A 22,450-nucleotide genomic window follows, 5' to 3' on the forward strand; every position below is an offset into this window, starting at 1 on the left:
GTTCAAAAAAGAACTAGATAAATTCATGGAAGGTAGGTCCATCAATGACTATTAGCCAGGATGGGCAGAGATGGTGTCCCCAGCCTCTGTTTGCCAGAAGCTGGGAATGAGCAACAGGGAATGGATCACTTGATGATTATCTGTTCATTCCCTCTAGGGCACCTGGCATTGGCCACTGTCATAAGGCAGGATACTGGGCTAGATGGACCTTTGGTCAGACCCAGTATGGCCGTTCTTATGTGTTTGTCTAACCTGATCTTAAAAATCTCCAAGGATGGAGATTCCACAATCTCTCACCAATTTATTCCAGTGCTTAACCACCCTGACAGTTAGGAAGTTTTTCCTAATGTCCAACCTAAACCTCCCTTGCTGCAATTTAAGCCCATTGCTTCTTGTCCTATCCTCAGAGATTAAGAACAACTTTTCTCCCTCCTCCTTGTAACAACCTTTTATGTACTTGAAAACTGTTACCATGTCCCCTCTGTCTTCTCTTTTCAGACTAAACAAATCCAATTAATTAGACCTTTAATTTTTGTTGCTCTTTTCTGGACTTTGTCCAATTTGTCCACATCTTTCCTGAAATGTGGCACCCAGAACTGGACACAATACTCCAGTTGAGGCCTAATCAGTCAGTTTCCTTGCTCTCTTTAGGGTTCCCAATAGCCCGAGTGAAAACTGACCAGAGTCTAGGCACTTTGCTGCAGCTGGGCAAAGCTCTGAGCAGCCTTGAAGGCACTGGTATTATATGTCTGACAGACCTAAGGACAATGTTGAATTAGTGACTAGTTGATGTTTTGAAGGCTTTCTTTGTGACCACATGGGCTAGAATTTTTTTTTAAAGAAGGAAGCTTAGATTCTGCAGAAAATTGATGGCACTTGCTTGGGTAAGCTTCTTGCTTACCATGGGTGAGAGCATTTATTAAGTCCTTAATAAATGTTGTTCATTTAGAGGCACATGTGTTATGCAAGTCCATGCTCTTTATCCCTGAGGAACGAGATACTTGAGAGCTATTTGCTTTGCTTTGAGAGAGCAATAAGTGATCAGCTGTTTCCAGCTGCTCCGAGAGTCAGAGATTAAGTCCAGAAGGGACCATTGTGATCCTACTGACCTCCTGTGTGTTACTCGTAAATCTCTCCCCTTGTTTTGCTCTTACGTGGTGCCTCAGGCTCTTTTCCTGGAGCAGGCAGCTGCCCTTGCCTCCTTTCCCTTGCTGTATTAGCACACTGCCTTCACACATGTTCTCACCTCGCTGCAGGTGTCTCCAGGTGGTGGAAGAAGAGGCTACTGCTGAGAGTTGCTCTCAGCAGAGCTCAGGAGGTCAACAACATCTTTCCCCACTCCCAGAGCTGCTTTTCTGAAGGGTCAGGCCACCTACTTCTCAACAGCTTCCTGGAAGTGGGGGAATAATAGCTGGTTGATTTTGGGGGGCTTGATACTTACTGGAAGGACTTTGTCATCTCTTCCTCTGCTACTCAATGGAAAAATTGGTGTCTGGGAAGGAATGAGACTTCTCATTATGGCACAGGAAACAGAGTTGGACTTGCCCCTCCTATAGACCCATTGACCTCAGCTGAGCTTCTCCAGGCATACATGTGGCTTATTGTCAGCTCTGAGTGCTGTTGTGGTCTGCTCCACGTGCCACTGGAACATTGCATTCCGTGCCTGCCTTCAATCAGGCAGCAGAGGCATGAGCTGGAAAATTGCCAATAGGACCCAACGGCAGAGCACTAGTTCGGAAGATTAAATACTCTGTGGCAGCTAACAGTACTAAGGAATCGGTGATGACAGAAAATTGGCACAATCCCATTGTCAGGTAGTGGAATTTGAGTACTAGAAGCTTGCTTTCTGCTGAAGCTGGGTTCTTACCCTGGTTACCTTCTAGGATTCAGATGGCTTGGCAGATGATGGTATCAGGTATGGCCAAGTGGGTGTAACTTATTTCCCTCCCATCCAAAGACTTTCATAACTGCAGGATCTAGTGCAGCCGTTCCATGATCTGAGGGTTTGCCTGGCTTGGCCTCTGGCTGATTGGTACTGTAGTGCTTTAGATACACTGAGGTACATGCTACATATTTGTGGGATGTTGGCTTTTCCTTTGGTGCCTACCCTTTACCTTGTCTTTAAAGGCACAGATGTCAGTGAGACCTAGTAGACCATATTATTTGTAATGTGGTAGCACCTTGGATGCTGCACACACAGAGGATGGTAACTCCTCGCTTAACGTTGTAGTTATATTTCTGGAAAATGTGACTTTAAGCGAAACGATGTTAAGCAAATCCAATTTCCCCATAAGGATTAATGTAAATAGTGGGGGTTAGGTTCCAAGGAAATCTTTCACCAGACAAAAGACTATACACACACAGTATATGTTTTTTAAACAAACAATTTAATACTGTACACAGCAATGATGATTGTGAAGCTTGGTTGAGGTGGTGAAGTCAGAGGGTGGGATATTTCCCAGGGAATGCCTTACTACTAAATGATGAACTAGCACTCAGCTAAACCCTCAAGGGGTAACACATTGTTAATGTAGCCTCACATTCTACAAGGCAGCACAAATCGAGGGAGAGGAGACACACACCCTGTGTGTGTGTGAGAAAGAGAGGCGCATTGCCCCTTTAAGTACGCTGACCCCACTCTAAGTACATTGCCTTTTAAAGTAGATCAGCAAGTTGAGACAGCAGCTGCTGCCAGCAAACTCCCTCCGTCCTGAGCCCTGTTGTGTCGGTCTCCTCCCGCCCCCCCATCCCGCGCTCTGTGGAGATGGGGTAAGCAGGGGGGAGGGGGACACCCTGACATTAGCCTCCCTCTCTTCCCCCCCGCTCCCCACAGCAAGCAGGAGGCTCCTGGGAGCAGCTCTAAGGCAGAGGGCAGGAGCAGCACATGGCAATGGGGGGAGGGACAGCTGAACTGCCCGGCAATTGATAGCCCGCTGCGTGGCTGCCACACAGGGAACTTAGGGGAGCTGATGGGGGAGCTGCCGGTCCAACCTGGTTCCAAGCCCCCACCAGCTAGCTCCAGTGGGCTGCTCTTTCTGCAAGCAGTGCACAAAGCAGGCAGCTGCCAAAAAACGTTATAAGGGAGCATTGCAGAACTATAAACGAGCATGTTCTCGAATTGATTAGCAATGTAACAAGGAAACAACGTTCACCAGGATGACTTTAAGTGCGGAGTTACTGTACTAGACAGTTCCTTCCCCAAAATGTTTATGGCCTACGTAGATAAATCAAAGGATCACAAGGGAAACTGAGGCACGGAGCTTTAACGTGACTTGCTGCAGGTCAGTGGCAGAGCCAGGATTCCACTTTCAAGTTTTCTGCTTGTTGTCTAGTTTGCTAGGGCTGCTTTACAAGCAGCCTGATAATTGTATTTGTTTGGAGACTAAACACCATCTTGATTGTCCTCAGATGCTCACTTTTCTCTGACTCCTTTCCTCTCTCTCTCTCTGGAAGGTCAACACTATCATCATTAAAAGCTCAACATGGTCCACCATAAGCTCTGTTAAAGAACTGGCTACTTAGGTTAGAGCCATTTATTTAGCAGAGTTTATAGAGTGAAACAGGAGCTTGTGGTTTGTGCTGCAACCATCATGTGGTTCCCACCTCCCACTTGTGGTTTCTGTTTAGCATTGCTCATACTCTGGATATCCCAGAGCATTTAACAGAGCACTGAGTTACCTACTGCTGCTGTTGCCACCATTGGGGATCAGGTTCAGCAGGAGTTCTTGCAGCTTGTGACGTTACAGCCTGTTTATTAAAGAAACTGTTTTAACAGGGCACTAGAGTTATCAATTGCTGTCATAGGAAAGGGCTTTTAATTTGCATCTGGGCAGCCAGTAATGAGTAGAAGAAACCTCTGGCAGCTTCGGACTGGCTTAACTGCAACATTAAACTTGATGTGGTGTATTGACTCCCAGGATTCCTGACTTCATATTTTAGCGAGTTCAAATAGTCTGTACTAATTCTTAGGTCAAAGCTGTGCTGTCAGTTTTGATACTTGGCTTCTAAGCCACAAACACTTTTAACTCACTAAGTTGACAGTCTTAAAACCTTGTAAAGTTTTTTGGGAAAGAAAATAATATAGGTTAACAAAAATCAGTTGCTTTAGAGTTCAGTATCACTTTGTTGCCTTATGAAGTCCCTGTATGTAGTGGATCTAAGAAACGAAGTGTAATTGCAGTACCCAGAGTATGCGTCCTCAGAAATGGCCAAAATCAGAATATACCTAACATGACCTTGTGATGGGTTGGATCACAGAAACCCCCAAGACTACTTCTGCCCCTGCTTTCCCTGCCAGCTTGGACTCCAGCACCTTGTCTTGTTGAGCCAGACACACCCGTCTACTCCAACACAGACCCAGGGTCTGAACCACTTGCCCCAAAGCTGCAGACTTAACTGAAAGCAACTTAAGAAGTGTGCCTGTCTTTAACACTCAGATGCTCAACTCCCAATGGGGTCCAACCCCCAAATAAATCCATTTTACCCAGTATAAAGCTTATGCAGGGTAAACTTCTAAATTGTTCGCCCTCTAACACTGATAGAGATGCACAGCTGTTTGCCCCACCCCTAGTATTAATACATACTCTGGGTTAATTTAATAATTAAAAAGTGACTTTATTAAATACAGAAAGTAGAATTTAAGTGGTTCCAAGTAGTAACCGACAGAACAAAGTGAATTCCCAAACAAAATAAAATAAAACATGCAAGTCTGAGTCTAATACAGTAAGAAAACTGAATACAGACAAAATCTCACCCTGAGTGGTGTTCCAGTAAGCTTCCCTTTACAGACTAGTCTGGGTCCAGCAATCACTCACTCCCCCCGCGCTTAGTTACTGTCCTTTGTTCTAGTTTCTTTCATGTATCATTGGGGGTGGAGAGGCTATCTCTTGAGCCAGCTGAGGACAAAATGGAGGGGTCTCCCAGGGGTTTAAATAGACTTTCTCTTGTAGGTGGAGACCCCCTCCTCTCTCCTATGCAAAGTCCAGCTCCAAGATGGAGTTTTGGAGTCACATGGGCAAATTACATGTCCATGCGTGACTCAGTTTTTATAGGCAGCAGCCATTGTTTACATGCTACTCTGAACGTCCTCAGGTAGACTTCTTATGTGGATTGGAGCCTTCCAAGATTCATTGTCCTATGCATCTGAAGAAGTGAGGTTTTTACCCACGAAAGCTTATGCCCAAATAAATCTGTTAGTCTTTAAGGTGCCACCAAACTCCTTGTTGTTTTTGTAGATACAGACTAACACGGCTACCCCCTATACTTGATACTATTGTCCTTTAAGTGTTTTTTGATTGGGCACTTAATTTGCACATTCCTTTCTCAAGAAGCTGACCAAATGCTTTACTAAGGTACTTAGAAATCAAGCAAGTACACAGCCAATATTCATAACTTTGAATACAATAATGACACATGCATACAAATAGGATGAATAGATTCAGTAAATCGTAACCTTTACAGAGATGTTACATGGCGTATGTACCATAAAACACATTCCAGTTATGTCATATATACATTCATAAGCATATTTCCATGAAGCATTATGGGATGCACTGTCACTGACCTCTTTTGGAAGTAGCAGAAGAGGAGGAAGAATGGGCTGTGATATGTAGCTAGAACAAAGCCAAGCAATAGAGGCCACACACCTAGAATGGTCAGGATTCTGGTATAAATGCTATCTATTCCCTCAGCGCGCGCTCTCTCAATATTTGATCAACAGCTGCCAATTGCCAAGACTTCTTCACAAGGGTTTTGGTAAATTGGAATTCCTTTACCCCAAAAACCTCTCTCTTGGCTTGTTGGTCTCCTCAATCTGGCTAGGGCCTTGGCTACACTTGCAGCTGTATAGCGCTGTGTGGTAAATCTGTCTTCGTACAGCTGAGTAGGGAAAGTGCTGAAGTCTGTCCACACTGACAGCTGACAGCTCAGTGGTGTGGCCACACTTGCAACATTTGCAGATATGTTGGGAGCGGTGCATTATGGGCAGCTATCCCAGCATTCATGTAGCTGCAATGTGCTTTTCAAAACGGGGGGGGTGGGGTGGAATGTGACAGGGAGTGTGGGGGGAGAGAGAGTGCTTTTTGGAGCGTGTCAGCACTCTATTTTGCAAGTTCCGAACTCCCGGCCCCCTGCTCATTCATTCACTCGCTCAAAGCAAACAGCAAACTGTTTGCTTTTTCTCTGTGGTACAAGCTTTGAAACCGGCACTTCCGCAGCCGGTCACAACAATGGAGAGGATTGGCCACTTGACAAGGTGATCAGTACCGCACTGCAGGTTGATTCCTGGTACACACTCACAGGGGAGAGTCGTAGCCACTCCGCTGTATCTCTTATGCTTCTCGGGGAGGTGAAGTAACTGCAGCGGTGTACCCAGGGAGATACAGCGTTGTATGTGCCCTGCCATTGTGGACGGGGAGTGAGTTACAGTGCTGGGGGAGGCTTTACAGCGCTGTACTCGCAAGCGTAGCCAAGGCCTAGGAGTGTTAGGGGGAACTCAGCAATCTTAGGAGAGGCAGGATGGCCAGCAGTTAGAGCACTAGGGCTTTGAAGACCCAGGTTCAATTCCCCACTCCACCTAGACTTCCTGCGTGATCTCAGGCAAATCACTTAGTCTCTGTGCCTCCATTTCCCCATTTGTAAAATGGAGATACTTCCCTATCTCACAGGGGTGTGTGAGGATAAGTGCATTAGATTGTAAAACACTGAGATCCATGTGAAAACACGCTATATAGCAGCTAAATATTTACTTTATTATTAAGCAGGACTGTAAGTGGGGAACAGTACTGGGGACTAAAACATTCTCAATTCTTTCACTTTCCATCTCATCCCTGTATACTTGTTTTGAAGCCAGCTGCATCTCTAGGTAGTGTCTCTAAAGGGTTCTTTTCTGTACAGCATGCTGGTGATGTCAGAAGCTAATTAGCCAGACATGCCTGCTTGAAAGGCAGTGTACTTTTAGTGGTTAGGTGGATCAGAGGGACTGGCAGTCCAAATACCTGAGTTCCTGTCCTGACTCTGTTATGATTCACTTTATGGCCTTGTATGGAAAGAGTCCAACAGAGGGCAACAATAGGGGGCTGGAGCACATGACTTATGAGGAGAGGCTGAGGGAACTGGGATTGTTTAGTCTGCAGAAGAGAAGAATCAGGGGGGATTTGATAGCTGCTTTCAACTACCTGAAAGGGGGTTCCAAAGAGGATGGATCTAGACTGTTCTCAGTGGTGGCAGATGACAGAACAAGGAGCAATGGTCTCAAGTTGCAGTGGGGAAGGTTTAGGTTGGATATTAGGAAAAACTTTTTCACTAGAAGGGTGGTGAGCACTGGAATGGGTTACCTAGGAAGGAGGTTCCACCACCTCCCTTGGAGGTTTTTAAGGCCCGGCTTGACAAAGCCCTGGCTGGGATGATTTAGTTGGGGTTGGTCCTGCTTTGAGCAGGGGGTTGGACTAGATGACCTCCTGAGGTCCCTTCCCACCCTGATATTCTATGATTCTGTGATGTGATGCTTTGCTTAAACTTGTCTCTGTCTATTCTGAGGTTCATCCTCACCTTTGTAGACAGCCCTGAGATCCTTCGATGAAAATTGCTGGATAAGTGCTAAGCATTTGCCAAGCAGTCCTTTGCACGTCTAAATGGCTGGCTTCCTTTAGCCAAGATGGTGGTCAAGCCTTTCAGCTCCATATTTGACTTTCTCTTTGTAGATCCTCTGCATCCTGACACCCCACCATTCCAAATTGTTTTCCTTAGGCGATATGGTTTCATTCCATCCAGTAATATGACCCACGTCCATCCATCGCCCTATCTGTCCAGTTTGTATCCTGTATCCCTAAGTGCTCATGAAAATAGTTAGTTAACACAGTGAATCTTCTCCACTGCCTTGGGGAACATGTTCTACACACTGCCCTCTACACTAAGGAATTCCCCCTACACTCATTGCCTGATCCTAGCTTCGGGATATGCCCAATGAGATAGTCTTGTGGAATTTACCTTCATTAGGGTTGTATAAACATCAGTCATGTTCTCTTCAAAATCTTTCCTGATTGCTGCCCCAGAATGCCTTGTTACCGGTGTCCCTCCCCTCTTCCTGTGATATAGTTTACTGGACTGGAGGTACAGCCACAGAATCCTCTGTTATGGACCTGCATCCTGTTTGTTTTTCACAACCACTGCCAGACGCTGAGCTAATGGTTTTATATTTCTATCCACTACTTACGGAGTTTAGTTTTACTGCAGTGTGGGATACCAGACCCCTTACGCAGACTCCAATCTATTCTCCAGCCTGGAGCTGGGAAGCCAAAAGCAAGATCACAGCAACTGATTCCAATCTGTTCACGCTTGCTCTGAAAACAGCTTGTTTCAGGATTTTGCACACTCCTTCCCTTTCAGTATTTCTGCTTCTCTTTGCTTCTGCCAAGGTTCAACTGTAAAAATAAAACATTAGGAGATATGGTTTGAGACTCCCCCAACCAGCTAACTCCTCTTCACACTTGAACCTTATTGAATAAACTATTCATAAAATCCCAGTGTTGGCACCTTGGAGTTCAAGGGGTCCATAAGGATGCCATGGATCTTAAAATGGTGGTTTGCTCTCCTTTTGAGATCCGATTAAAGGTTGGATATGAAAGCATACGCTGCAATATCTGAGAGCTGGGAGACCAGGAAGCAGGTGGGGAGCTAGCTGCTTTAGCTAGTGACATGACAGCCCCAGGTACTAGCCAAATAGTTCTTGCCCTAGATACTAGGAATCATTCTCGGTGACTCTGTTCTGTTTTGGTGTCTAGGCATGATACCTCTGACCTGGACCACTTAGCCATAGTTGTGGCAAAATTCCTCCTCCTTTTGTGTGTCTGGTCACTTGTGCTACACACAGTCCCTATGCCTCTGGCTCTTTAGTGGAGTGTCTGGCGATTCCTGTGTTTCTTACAGGGTCAAACCAGTGTCCATTTCGTCTCCACCATGGGATTGTACCAGCGGCTTCACAGGAAGGGACAAAAAGTTATCAAGGAGGCAGTTATGTTGCTCTACAGCTTATTTTGAAGCAAGGCTAATAATGTAAGACTGTGTAACTATTGTGTGATAAGAGCAGTGTAGTCCTATGCTGACAGAGGGATTGCAGCAAATCCTCCCTATTGTCTTACTGCAAAGAATAGGAGATCTGCAATGATGTGCAAAAAAATGCTGCAGCATGGTCTGGAAGCTAAATGCGGTTCATTGGGAAGGCTGACATTCTGTCGTCAGTTACTTAGTAACTCTGCAGAAGGAGACAATGATTAAATCCAAGAGAAGTTGGAGCACAAATAATCTTTTCCTCCCTTTAAACTCATAAAAGCAAGGACATCTGGAAAGGTAAATGTCCAGTCTTACCTGAATACACCACACAGAGCTATTCCTCTGTCTCTCGAAGGGTATGTCTGTGCTGCAGTTAAGACACCCGGCGGCTGGCCCATGCCAGCTGGCAGGCTCCTGAATCTTCAGCTAAGGGGCTATTTAACAGTGGCTAGGCTTTGTGCTTGGGCTGCAGCCTGAGCTCTGGGACCCTCCCACCTCACAGGGTCCTAGAGCCTGAGCCTGTACATCTACACCACAGTTAAACAGCCCCTTAGCTCAAGCCCCTTGAGCCTGAGTCAGCTGGCACTGTCTAGCTGCAGTGTGGGTGTATCTAAGGGATTGAGCAGCCGGCCATGTGAGCTTCACCATCCAGGCACAGGCAAACGAGTTAAGATTACGTTGTGGTAGCCGTCTCTGAATATTCTTTGTAGCAGTTTTGCTCTCTGTGTTAAAAAGACATAACTAACAACAATTAATAAAAAAAAAAAAAACCCTCTTCCTGTGTTGTTTTTGCGGCTGAAATACAAGACTGCCAGGACACCTAGGTTCTCTTCCAGCTCTGCTACTTTGCACTGCCACTTCCCTGCTGTGTGCCTTAGTTTTCCTCACTTATAAAACAAGGGTGATTTCTTACCTAGTCCACAGGGAGGATGGGCCTTAATTCATTAATGTCTGTAAAGCTCTTTGCATGTCTCCAGATGGATGTTGCTGTCTAAATTCAAGAGATTATTAGCCTCTTAAAAATGGTCCGGGAGGACTGGGGGGAGGATGTAGAGCCTGATTCTTACTTACTGTAAAGCCCCTTTTTGTGTTAATAAGAAACAGGCCCCTAATACATCACATCTGGCTTTGTTTCTTCCTTGTTCCCCTCTTAGCTTGGACAGTGAAACTAAGCCGGTCAGTTTTCTCCTGTTGGTGATGCTTGGGTTTCCAACACTGAAGTTTACTTCTTGGGGAATTCTCCCCCACAGATTTCTTTGCTTCCCTGCAGAAAAATGACTTCTGACAGGAAAGCAAAGGGAAGCCGCAAGAGCGGTCACACGCCCCTCCCCGGTAGTGCAGGCAGGTCGGTTCTGGCGCCTAGAGCAGCCCGTAAATATCAAGGCTCCTTTACATTGCCAGAGTGGTGGAAAGGATAGTATGGCCTTATAAATGCTTATGGTACTTTAGTGATTAGAATTGGTCTAAATTTTTGGATTGAAAAAATTTCCTATCAAAATGTACTCCATGAACTGTTTGCTACTGACCTTTCTGGAGATGGTCAGTAGCCAATATAAATTGTGCGTTTGATTCCCCAGCCCTCACTTGCTCTTCAGTTGCCTATGATGTAACACTGAGCATATGGCTGCATATATTTGTTGACTAATAACTAGAAATAAAGGGTCAAATCTAGCTACATTACTGTTAGGCAAGGAGGTTTGAGGATTTTCCCCAATGCTCCCCATTCCCATTCTCCATCCATTGTATTGTAGTTTAAATAAATTACCAAAATAATTAATAAATAAATAAGGTCCATCAATGGCGTCCCTAGCCTCTGTTTCCCAGAAACTGGGAATGAGCGACAGGGCACTTGATCACTTGATTACCTGCTCTGTTCATTCCCTCTAGGGCACTTGGCATTGGCCACTGTCGGAAGGCAGGATACTGGGCTAGATGGACCTTTGGTCTGACCCAGTATAGCCGTTCTTATGAAACCAGTGTGATTGTATTGTGTTGTTTTGATAAATAAAATTAGCAGAATTTTAAAGTATTGTGTGCAGAGTTTTTAATTTCTTGGTGCAGAATTCCCCCAGGAGTAGAAGTTACACTTAGAAGTCATGTTTAAATTTGAAAAGACATTTTTCCCCAGGATTTTATTAATAAAGACTTTTTTTATAGAACCAACCTAATTTGGGAGTGCCTTCTTAAATTCTGTTTATCTAGTATATTGAGGGAGTCCTGAATGTGCATGTAGTTACCTGGTTAACTCGCAGTTGAAGGGTTAATAAAATACCACAGAAAAAGATCCATCTGGAACTTCCCAACCAACCTTCTAAAAAGACCACCCACTGCTTAGATATTGGACTCCTGCAGAGTGCCAGACTGAATTGGCCCTGTCAACACTGGTTCTCCACTTGTGAGGTGACTCCCTTCTCTTCATGTGTGAATATATAATGCCCGCATCTGTAACTTTCACTCCATGCATCTGAAGTGAGGTTTTTTACCGACGAAAGCTTATGCCCAAATAAATCTGTTAGTCGTTAAGGTGCCACCGGACTCCTTGTTGTTTTTGTGGATACAGACTAACAGAGCTACCCCCTGATACTTGACCTCAGCTGTTTGGAATTATATAATATGGCCTAAAGCACTTGGCTGAAGTACTACATGTTTGAACTGAAAGGAACGGTGCTTCAGAATTGGTGCCTAGTGTTGGTGACTTGGAAAAGGACCATGTCTTCTGAATACATCGAATACAGAGGTGAAGACTTGCACTATGTTTTGAGCTGCAATTATTCCTTTACATTTACCCTAGAGGGAGGCTTCCTTGGAACTAATTTCATCATCAGTTTTGCCTTGTTCCTCTTCTCTTGCTGAGAACCACTTCCTATGTGGGGTAGGGGAAGGGCTCGGTGTGCGTCTTCACTGGAATAAAACTTTCTGCCTGGAATGAAGTAAATAGTGGATTATTGCACTAGTCAAGCTGCTTTTGGTTAGTCCCCAGCAAAACTGCTGCTCCCCCCTTCACTTGCTACTCCAAGACTGGTTTGGCTAATGTGCCCCATAAAGCTTTGCAATGCAGCAGTTTATCTAAGAGCCCCAGGTTGTGTTTTGTTCATGAAAAGTGCTAACATGACAGCACTGGATGCAAAAATACTTGTTTGTCCACAGAATAAACCTAGCACAGGCAGTACAAACTTCCCTCCCACAATGCCCCATTGATGTGCCTGCTCCCTGAACTGAGGGGGAGGGGATCATCATGTTAGAGGTGAGAGGGGGAGTTGAATCTCTTTAGTCCAGTTCTCTGTTGAGGCTTTTGATAAGAGGGCCAGTTAACACCAGTTGGGATGGGCTGTGTGGTGGACGTCTACACATCACCACTGCCCAGCCACTCTGCAGAACTGCAAGCTGGTATTGAGGCTTGGTCGCTAGTGAGGTACATTGGATTTGAACTGGGGTAGCAGCAGTGATTACCATTACCATCCAGTCCAGGTGGAGAGCCACCAAAATGGGCCAGCTGGGGTAATGACACATTGGCTTTCCTTCACTGCCCTTTTGGGGGGAGAGGGGAGAAATACACTGCGACCTACCTCACTGACCCTCCTCTGAGGAGTACCTAGGCACCCTGCCATGTGTGTCTCCCTGTCCTTGCCGGAAGAGATGCACCCTGCTCCGTGCGCATGTTCTCGTTGCTTTTCCTGAGGGAGAGCAGAGTTTCTTTCCCCTTCTTGTTTTTTCCTCCCAGTGCTTCCTCTGCTGTCGCTGCTTCAGCAGAAAAGCAAGGGGGTTATCCAGGTGTCAGCATTTTCTTTCTCTCTCTCTCCTCAGAGACGCACTGCAAACCAGGGGCCAAAATGACAGACTCCAAGTACTTCACCACCACAAAGAAAGGTAACCGTGCATGCGCGGGCTGCTTTACTCATGCTTCCCAACATCTCTCCTTGCCCTCTCAACTATTCCTAAGGAGGATGCCTCTGCATGGGATTGTTAGCACAAGTCCTGCTCACTTCCACAATGAGGGGTGGGTCTGACTGTTCCCAAATTGGGGAACCTCCAAAGTCCTGATTAGCAATTGCATCCATCCCACTTTAGCATTCTTTGCCATCCTAAAGATTCAGACACAAAAGGAATTTTTAGTAACAGAAACTATATGGTATGAAGAGGGGGAAAGAAACTGGTTAATGGTTAAAAGCTTTTAATAACTCTGTTCCTGCTTGCATGCAGTGTGCTAAGCTAGATGATTGGGATGTGTGCAGTTCTCTCCCATCCTTTGAGTGAGAGCTGCAGGATCTCCATTTTGTGAACAGGTGAAGGAGCGCTGTGCATGCAGGTGGGGTTGGTAACATGCTCATTAGCTGCAGACCAAACTACCCATCATTCAGGCTTCCGAACCCTTGACGGATTCCAGATAATATTCTAGCTCCTGGGTGGCAAAAACAGTTTGTCACCCAGACTCAGTGGCCTGGCAGTGAACCGAGACAAGCCTTTTAACTGTTCTTTTATCAGCTTTTGCAGCTTAGGAACACCCATCAGGCAGCTGTCAGACTGGCCCTTGCAGATGGCCTGTTTCTTTAATGCACTTGTTAAAATGGTTTGGCGGAAAATCCCAATGGGCCTGAAACCTTCACTAACCCCTGAAGCAGCAGTGCAGGTGGCTCTCCGGGTGCTACATTTAAGTATCGGCCAAACCAAGGGAATAATGTAAACGAGTGGAGTCTAGTGTCTTGCTGTCCGGCCCCTCCACCAGAGGCTGTAATTACCCCTTGTCAGTGAAAGGTGGGAAGGTCGAGTTAAAAAGAGGGCTTAGGAGCTGTGATCCCAGTGAAACATTGATAGCAACAAAATGGCCCTCTACCCTGTGACAGTAGCATATTCTTTCTGTTGCTGTGGCCTTAGTTGCATACACATTTGTACCTAGTGCATGTGACTGCACCATCTGGTGATGGTGGATGTGTGGGGACAATGGGATGTTCGTGTCCTCTGACTCTGAATTTTGAGTCAATGGACTCTGGGCCTTAATGAATTTTCTAGCTCACATCCCCCCCGGAGCCCTCTTCCACACACCTAATCCAATTCCTGTCCCCCCTTTCCATCCTGTAGAGTTTGGCACAGCGTGTTTCTCTTTGCTGAAGAATGAGCTGGCAGAGATACCTCAGGACCCAGAGCACATGGTGCTGTCAGGCTTGGTTGGATGAGTAGGAAAATATAAACTTGTATCCTTGCTACTTTTGCCACCTGTCACTAGCACCAGTGTGTGGCTCTATGGGAGATGGACAGCTAATCAGAAATGAATGGTCTAGCGCTCCTTAGTCAGACCACTGCACTTAGCCATGTGAGAGCTGAGCATGTTGTCTCGGAAACGCCACTCCTTCAAAACTGGAGGAGTGTGAGAGCTGGCACCCAGCAAACCATTGGCAACCATCTCCTGCCTTAGTCTGGGGACTGTGTTCTCAGAATGCTCTTGCTTTCAGTGTAGGACTGGCACGCTCTGATCATGTGGGGGTGATTCTGCTACTGGAGATAAGCCTTAGCGACAGTTATGACTTAGGACTGACTCAGGAAGAGTGGGTTCAAGCTTTGCAGAACTTACCAGACAAGTAGTAATTGACCTGATGCAGCATTGAAGCTCAGGGATAACACCTTGGTAGAAAGTCCAGCCTTCTATAGTTGCTGGGATAGGAGAGATTCTGGGATAGCACTGTGGTGGGTATGTCTACCAGACAGACTCAGGCAGCCAGTTCTGTGACAGGTCAGGTTCAGAAAGTGATCTTAACAACATGATCCCTAGAAACGTTTTATTTATAATGAGAACTTGAATTCTGCAGTAACTGATGGTGTAGTGCTTTCCTCTGCCACCTCTCCTCTGGTCATAGATTCTCTCCACTGGTGAATGGATTTTTCATGCCTTGCCTGGGTTGTAGCCCTCGTGCAGTTAGTTTTCGTCTGTTCACCTCAGTTTCCCTTTCTGAATAACTGGGATAATACCTCTTGCACAAAGATGTTGATGCTTAATTCCCTAATTGCTTTGAGATCTTTAGATAGTTGGTGCTAGAGAAACACACGGATTCCTAGACGCCACAGTGAAATTTCAACACCCTTTCAATTCTGTCTGAAAGTGTTGGCAGTTCCCATTTCTGCATACACAAAACAATACTGACCAAAGAGTTCCTATGTGGTGTGTTTTTCAGTGAGCTGAAGGGGAAGGTCAGTGAAGAGCTACCCACTGGCTATTGCCAAGTTCCCCCTTGCAGATCCTCTTTTTTTGTAGAAGAAGCGCCAGGCCTGATTCATAGATTGGCAGGCCAGAAAGGATCATTGGGATCATCTAGTATAATGCAGGCCAGAGAACAGCCCCACAATAATTCCTGGTTAAGCATATCTTTAAAAATAAAAATCTAACCTGGATTTTAAAATGGCCAGTGATAGAGAATCCACCACAACCTTTGGTAAATTGTTCCAAGAGTTGATTACCCTCACTGGTAGAAATTTACACCTTGTTTCCAGTCTGAATTTGTCTAGCTTCAACTGTAACAGGTTCCTGTTATATTTCCCCCCTCTACTCCTTCCTCCATTGTGTTGATTTTGCTTCCAGCTAAGTGCCTTACCTTCTGGATCCCACTGACACCGATTGAGCTAGCCAGTGGGGAATTGGCAAGTTGTGCTCTCTCTGAGCGCACAGATTCTGAGGCAGTCCCAGCCTGGGAGAGCTATCAAGCCCAAACCTTAAACTTTCATCCGATGAGCTGGTTAGTGCATTGTGTTCCCGCTCCAGTGGGCCTGCCTGCTTTCTGCCAAGTCATTGTAAACTCTCCTTGGCCCAGGAGGTGTAGAGTGCCTGATGGGGGAGAGTAGCTTGGCTGTGGCTGTGTTCCCAGTGGGGCTACGACCATTACTGAATGTGGCATCTTGAGATGTTACTCCACTGGCTGGGCTCCCTTGCCAGCCTGGGTCAAAGAGAGCTCTTTGCCTTCATTTAATAGAAACAGGCAAGCAATTGCTTTCAATTCCTGTGGGTAATTAAAATGGAGCATTCATCTAAGCAGCTGACTGTACCTTTCTACCAAAACCTGCTGCTTTCCCCAATCTGTCAGGGCAGGGAATGTTAACTCCTGAATCTCTTTCGCCCTCTTCTCCAGGGGAGATCTTTGAGTTGAAGGCAGAGTTGAACAGCGACAAGAAGGAGAAGAAGAAAGAGGCGGTGAAGAAGGTGATCGCATCCATGACCGTTGGCAAAGATGTCAGGTGCGCTGCCATGCACAGGGTGGAGACGCTTTTGGGTTGCCATCTATTGCTGTAGGGTTGGGAGTGCCCAAACTATACCCAGCTGCAGAGATGCACTGGCAGCTTGCCCAGAACCTGATTGCTGCTCCTAATGTGTATTAAACAAGTAGATTATAGCAGCCCATGTAAACTACAGGTCCCAACAAACAAAGCTCCTTGGCTCAAGGCATAATGGGGCCTATGGCTTCTTGAGATCGGCCTCCATGTCCATGACAGAAGGCTCCTTTTGGCTCTGTGGGTGGTCTGCACGTCAGTTACCCATTTGTCTTGTGTGAGAGCTGGGTGAGAGCTTGCCTGTCACTGCAGCCTCTGCGCTGAAAGATGAACATTATATTCAGGTCAAGTAGCCCATCAGTCAGCAAGCTTGACTTGTTTTTAGTAGTAATCTAGCTAAAGGAGGACTGGACTGGTTTCCAGATTAGTTTATTGGAATTATTGCTGCTTTCTTAAATTTAACCTTTTAAAAAAAAAAAAAAAAAGGCAAACAAGCCCCTTTTGACAGAGGACAGATATCTTTGTTTCATAGCTGATGATCTTGTTATGATGAGCCAAGAATAAAATATTAAGCTGAGCTCTTCCATTTTCCTCTCCCTTTTACCCCATCAGGTAGTCATGGTAAAGAAATACGGCCTCCCTCCCTCCCTACACAGGCTGTAAACCCAAATGGTGCTGCTGCCCCTTCCTCTTTTAGGAGTGGTGACCTTGGTCTCTCGCACATCCATATGCACCTTTTTAAAAGGATGCATTCAAGGTTATGAGAGAGATCAACTTCTAGGTCTAGCTAGTAACAGTACAACCACCTAGCACCCTTCATTGTTAAATCTGTGCTTTACAAAGGTGGCTAAAGCTCTGTTCCCATTTTACAGATGTGACTTGTCCAGTCTTGCACATTCAGTCAGTAGCAGAGCTGTGACTAGAACCCAAGGGTCAGGACACCAGCCAGGGCCCCCAGCAGAAGAGCTCACAAAGTAAAGCAAGATAGGCCAGTGCAAGACCCAGGAAGTCAGTCTAGGAGAGTGAGGAGGGTGCATTTGAAGGAGCAGGATGTAAGGATTGGATGGAGGGTTCCTGGCCTGGGAACACAATGGTAAAAAGCACAAAATACAGAAAGGGAGAGAAGGATGTGTCTGTATGAAGTAAAGTGAGGCGCATAGGGAGCAGGTGTCTGTAGCCAGAGTCTGATCCCTACATCTAACCAGAGAGAAGTTTCTCTGAAGGCTGAGATAAGTAATGACTGATTCCTCTGAAGGGAAGCTACCTTCTTGACACATGAGTGCAGAGTATGGTTTCAAGCAGAATCCATCTGAATTCAGGGGAAGGCTGGGAGCCTTAAAGTCTTAGATTCTGGAATTTCATCAAGTGTTAATAGAGATTAAGTCAACTGAAGAAAAATATTTGTGTGAGCACTTTGAAGACCCTTTTGCCGTGCTCGTGAAGGGCTCTACTTCCTCAGAGCTTTGTTGCGCCTCATCAAATGGCTGGGCAGTATCAGGACAATGGTAGCTTCCCAATCCATTCCCATCAGTGGAAAGCATGACAGCGATTTAAGAATGGCTTTTAAGACAGTAAATATTTACTGTCTGGCAGATAACAAATCACTGATATATTCCGTATGTACGGGTTCCCCCGTAACTGATCCCACCCCACATATTGCACCGTATTACTATTCAGTGGATTTGCTGGGGCATGCATGTTAGCTTAAAACAATGAGAACAGGCCAAGTAGGCCAGCTCCTAGGTCCAACAATCTCTGACCTTGACTGTTTTTTGAGAGTTAGGTGTCTGAGTAGTCTGTTTTTTGTCGTTCCCCCCCCCCCCCCCCCCCCCCCGCCCAGATTCACTCCTGAATTGTTCTCGCCTCATTCTGCTTTAGACTTGGTGGCCTAACCAGCTTTTTTAGATGTAACATCATTGCAAGGGAAGAGTCACTAACAATCAAGTGGATCTGGGCTCTGCTGTAGCAATAGCACAAGCTGAGCTTGTCCCCATTCACCCGGCTCTGATGCTGTCAACGGGCTCTTATGCAGGGCTATTTCTCCATACAACTTATCTCAAATTCTGCAACTCTAGAATATTTTCACTCATTCACTAGGACCAGAGACTTAGACTTCTCTTCTAGCTGCGCTCTGTTAGGGGACTGTTACAGCTCTGGAATTCAGTGCTGTCCTTGTGAAGCTGTGTTCCTGATAAGAAGGATGTTGTCTCGCTTTTTCTATTCTGTCTTTGATGCAATAAAGTTTCCCTTCAACACCGTGGTAAGATGTGACCACACAATCTTTTTGACTGAGCGTGCTGTCATGTCTGAACAGCCATTGGATGATAACTTGTGGTGCAGGTACTTTGTTCAGCACATAGTTTAGCTCTTAAAAGAATTTACACTTCACTATGAAATTGGCTGTGTTGAAGCATGGTTGTTCAACATGGCTGCAGGTGGAGGAAAAGCAAGCCTCCGCACTTAACCATGCTTTTAGGGACTGCTTTGTTGAGCTTATTTTAGTGGAGATCCATGAAGAAATCCAGATGTTGGAATGGCTCCTTCAGAGAGCTCAATGGAGTCTCACACTTAGGTACATAAAAGGTTTTGGAAATACTGTGGCAGCTGGGAGGGCCAGAGGAGGTGATTTGTGGCTGGACACATGCATGCCTCTGGTTATAGAGGTGAAAGTTGAACATGCCCCAGCTAACTCTCTCCTCTCCTGTCTCAGTAGCACTGGGGTAGTTTATGCTGGCACTCTGTGTTTCAGTGCGCTCTTCCCAGATGTGGTGAACTGTATGCAGACCGATAACCTAGAGCTGAAGAAGCTGGTCTACCTGTACCTGATGAATTATGCCAAGAGCCAGCCAGACATGGCCATTATGGCTGTCAACACCTTCGTAAAGGTGAGATGGGAGTGCTGCTTACCACGGCAATGTACACCTGCATCGTGGAGGGCTCAAGCTTGGTTTGCCATGTGTATCCAGAACCGAAGTCATTCAGCAAAACCCCTGACTGAATTTCCACTCCTCCTCCTCTCAATGAGCTTAGTATTGCTCTTCTAGGGGAGGAGGAAACGGGACACCCATCACCCAGTCCACCCTTACTTGTGCACCATATTCCTTCAGTCCTGGGCTTCCCTTTTCACCATTCCGCTTAAGAACTTAATCCTGACCTGGAAGGATCTCCCTATGAGTGGGAATTCAGTCTCCATGGTCACTGAGTGTCCCCCTCACATCAGTCCTACCCACTGCATTTGATGGGAAAACAGTATGAGGCCTGGGAAGCCTGCAGACTGAATTGCCACTTAACCAGCTCCAGAGAAGTGGGCGCAGGTTGGCTTTCTCAGCCTTACCCCTCTGGTCTTGTGTAAATCAGCTGTAATTCCCTGGGGCTTGAGCACTGGATGAAGAAGCTAAACTGGGCCTTTATTTTAGCTCAGAAGAAATACTTCCATGGCAGTTGTACTTCTGTTATCTTCTCATAAACTGAGGAAGTTCTGTCCCCTCCACGAGCCTCCCATGGCTAATGTCTGTCCTGGACCATCAGCAGAGTTCACCAGTAAGGATGGCTGCCGCTGAGAAGGTCTTCATGTTCTCCTTGCTGCAGGCGTCTGCAGCTGCAGAATGAGAATGTGTTGGGAGCAAAGATGCTGCCAAAGCAGAATTTTAAATGCTTTTGGATTTGCTAGTTCCAGTCCCTGCTGGAAGCCAATACCCTTTGCGTAGGGGTGACTTACAGGTGAAGAAAAGGGTTGCGTTTGACGGCTTTTGCGGAAGGAATGTAAGCACTTGGCAGCATTGACATTTGGTGTAACCTAACAAGTGTCTGCATGAGAGGTGATGATGTCCACCTCCAGACAGCATTAAGGGGTTAATACCTGCACTGTGGCCCAGGCTGTCAAATTCACATTCCTGAAGTCCTAAATCCATATTGAGGCACCTAAATGAGAGACCTGATCTTAGCACTCAATGCACGGCACCACTGGAATTCAAATCACTTTCGTTTTGGTTCCTGAATATGTACTAAGAGCTTCAGCCCCCCAAGCCTGAAAATTGTGGCCCAAAGTGGTGACAGGAATCTAACATCCCTTTTTAACCCCTGTAGGACTGTGAGGATCCCAACCCTCTGATCCGGGCTCTGGCTGTGCGGACAATGGGCTGCATCCGGGTGGATAAGATAACAGAGTATCTCTGTGAGCCCCTGAGGAAGTGTCTGAAGGACGAGGACCCTTACGTGCGTAAGACAGCAGCAGTCTGCGTGGCAAAGCTTCACGACATCAATGCCCAGCTTGTGGAGGACCAAGGTTTCCTGGACACATTGAAGGACCTCATCTCGGATTCCAACCCTATGGTGATTGTTCTTTTCGGCTTTCATTCGCTGCTCTAAACTGTCTTCAGCCCCTTCCTCTTTTCTCCTCCAGACTGCAACGGACTTGGTCAGTTGCTCTTCCCACTCACTTATCGTCTCCCACTAATCCAAGCATAAACATCTGCATGGCTCTCTGCATTCATTGCTTCAGCCAGGGGCACCTGGGAATCTTCCAAAACATGAATATGCTGAGATCTCTTGAATGGTCCTTAAAAAATGCCATTGTACAGAGGAGGCTTCTTTGGCCTCAAGACGCTGTGGACTCTCCCTCCTCTTCCCCCCTCTCTCCTTGCTTACACTAGAGTATTTAGTGATAGCCTCTCCTGAGAGCTGTGCAGATCTCACTGCTTGCCCTTGTAATCCCCGCCTGGCCTGGCCTCCCTTTCGTTTGCTGTCTCTGCAGTATGCTGTTTGTTAGCAGGTAACCATTCAGCCCTTCAAGGTGCATCCCGGGTGAGGAGGCCCTGCTTGCTAGTTGGGTGTAATCAGAAAGGAGACAGATACTGTAATAGCCATTGACTCCCGTGTGGTTAGTGCCTGCCCTGACAGAGGAATGGAGTAGATGATGCAACAAGTCTTCTCCATTGCAAGGTGTTCTGTGCAAATGTCACTCACTCATGGCTGTGCAAAACCAGACAGGCTTAGGAGATGGTGTTTGGAGAGTCATTAAAGCTATTTTGGGGGACAGGGGTGTGTCACAGAACTCTGCTGATGGGGCAGAAATGGTTCTGATGCCCGTACTGATTTCTGGGTAGTCATTGCCACCAACACAGCCACCTTGACTAAAGCCCAACAGGTGACCAGTGGCCATGAATAGTTGCAGTGCCTGACGAGAGGAGCAATATTGGAACAATCCTGCCTGTGTCTGATGCCTTTTCAATCTCAGAGCAACTGCATGGAGCACTGGCACTAGGCAAGAGATGTGCTTAGTCTTAGGAGCATTCATGTAAAAGCTATGGATATGTCAAAGTCCATCTCCTCCCGCTCTGCCAGCTGGGCGCTTCCTGCCTGTCAGTTTCTTCCTTGTGCCTCAAAGGGCTACACTTTCTTCTTTCCTTAGGTCTTAGCCCTGCTGCTTCCATCTCCACACTCCTCAAGAGAAGCTTGTCTCTTCTGTGGCTCTCCTGGCTAGGTAAAGAGGTGGGGGAGAGCGCTTACATGTGATCTGGTGGCTCTAGCCTCTATTCTTTGCAAGGGTTCAGTTACCATCGAGCTGCCATCCAGGAAATTGGGGTCTTGGGAAATGGAAGCTCTGGTGTAATGACTCTGGCATAAAATGGTGGCTGCATTTCACCAGTTCCTTTGTGAGCTCACCTGGCTCTTAGTTCATAAAAGTGCTTTGAGGTTCTGGATACCAGTCAGATTGGCTTAGTGAGCATTGGCTCTGAAACATCTAGGGAATCTGGAGCCAGGATTTGGAATCCTGTCTAGGTCAGTTTAACCATTCGTCCTTTGGAAGCTGTGTGGCTGTCTTGACTGAGACCTTTACAATCAAGGGCCTGTCTGCTCTGATTGGGCACCCTTTGCATTTATGGGTAATAATTAGCCTTAACTGGCCAAAATTTCCTTCCCCATCTCTGCTTCAGACCATTTGGCTGCTGCTCTCTAGCCCAGAGGTGGCTGCCTGTATCTAGTTGGTAAGCGTTCTAGGATCCTGCTGAGATGAAAGGTAGGCAGATGTACTACTTACCCAAGATGAAAACCCATCTATTCATGTAACATCCACAAGCTTCCTCTTGTGGAGGGGACTTGGCAGCAGCTAGGCCTGCAGCATTATGTCAGAGCTCCCCATCAATGCCAA

The 22,450-nt window shown here is 46.3% G+C and overlaps 1 protein-coding gene across 4 annotated transcripts in view; it reads left to right on the forward strand.

Moving 5' to 3' along the window:
* Nucleotides 1-22,450, forward strand: part of AP1B1 (adaptor related protein complex 1 subunit beta 1) — a 70,950-nt gene that overhangs the window by 12,358 nt on the left and 36,142 nt on the right. For all 4 annotated transcript variants that reach the window (XM_054006039.1, XM_054006041.1, XM_054006042.1 and 1 more), the window contains 4 exons: nucleotides 12,853-12,915; nucleotides 16,161-16,266; nucleotides 19,049-19,184; nucleotides 20,386-20,631. In XM_054006039.1, the coding sequence (XP_053862014.1) occupies nucleotides 12,879-12,915; nucleotides 16,161-16,266; nucleotides 19,049-19,184; nucleotides 20,386-20,631 (525 nt within the window). In that variant the 5' untranslated portion in view covers nucleotides 12,853-12,878. The remainder of the gene's footprint in view (nucleotides 1-12,852; nucleotides 12,916-16,160; nucleotides 16,267-19,048; nucleotides 19,185-20,385; nucleotides 20,632-22,450) is intronic.

Source organism: Malaclemys terrapin, chromosome 16 (genome assembly GCF_027887155.1).
Source record: "Malaclemys terrapin pileata isolate rMalTer1 chromosome 16, rMalTer1.hap1, whole genome shotgun sequence".
Classification (NCBI taxonomy): Eukaryota; Metazoa; Chordata; order Testudines; family Emydidae; genus Malaclemys; species Malaclemys terrapin.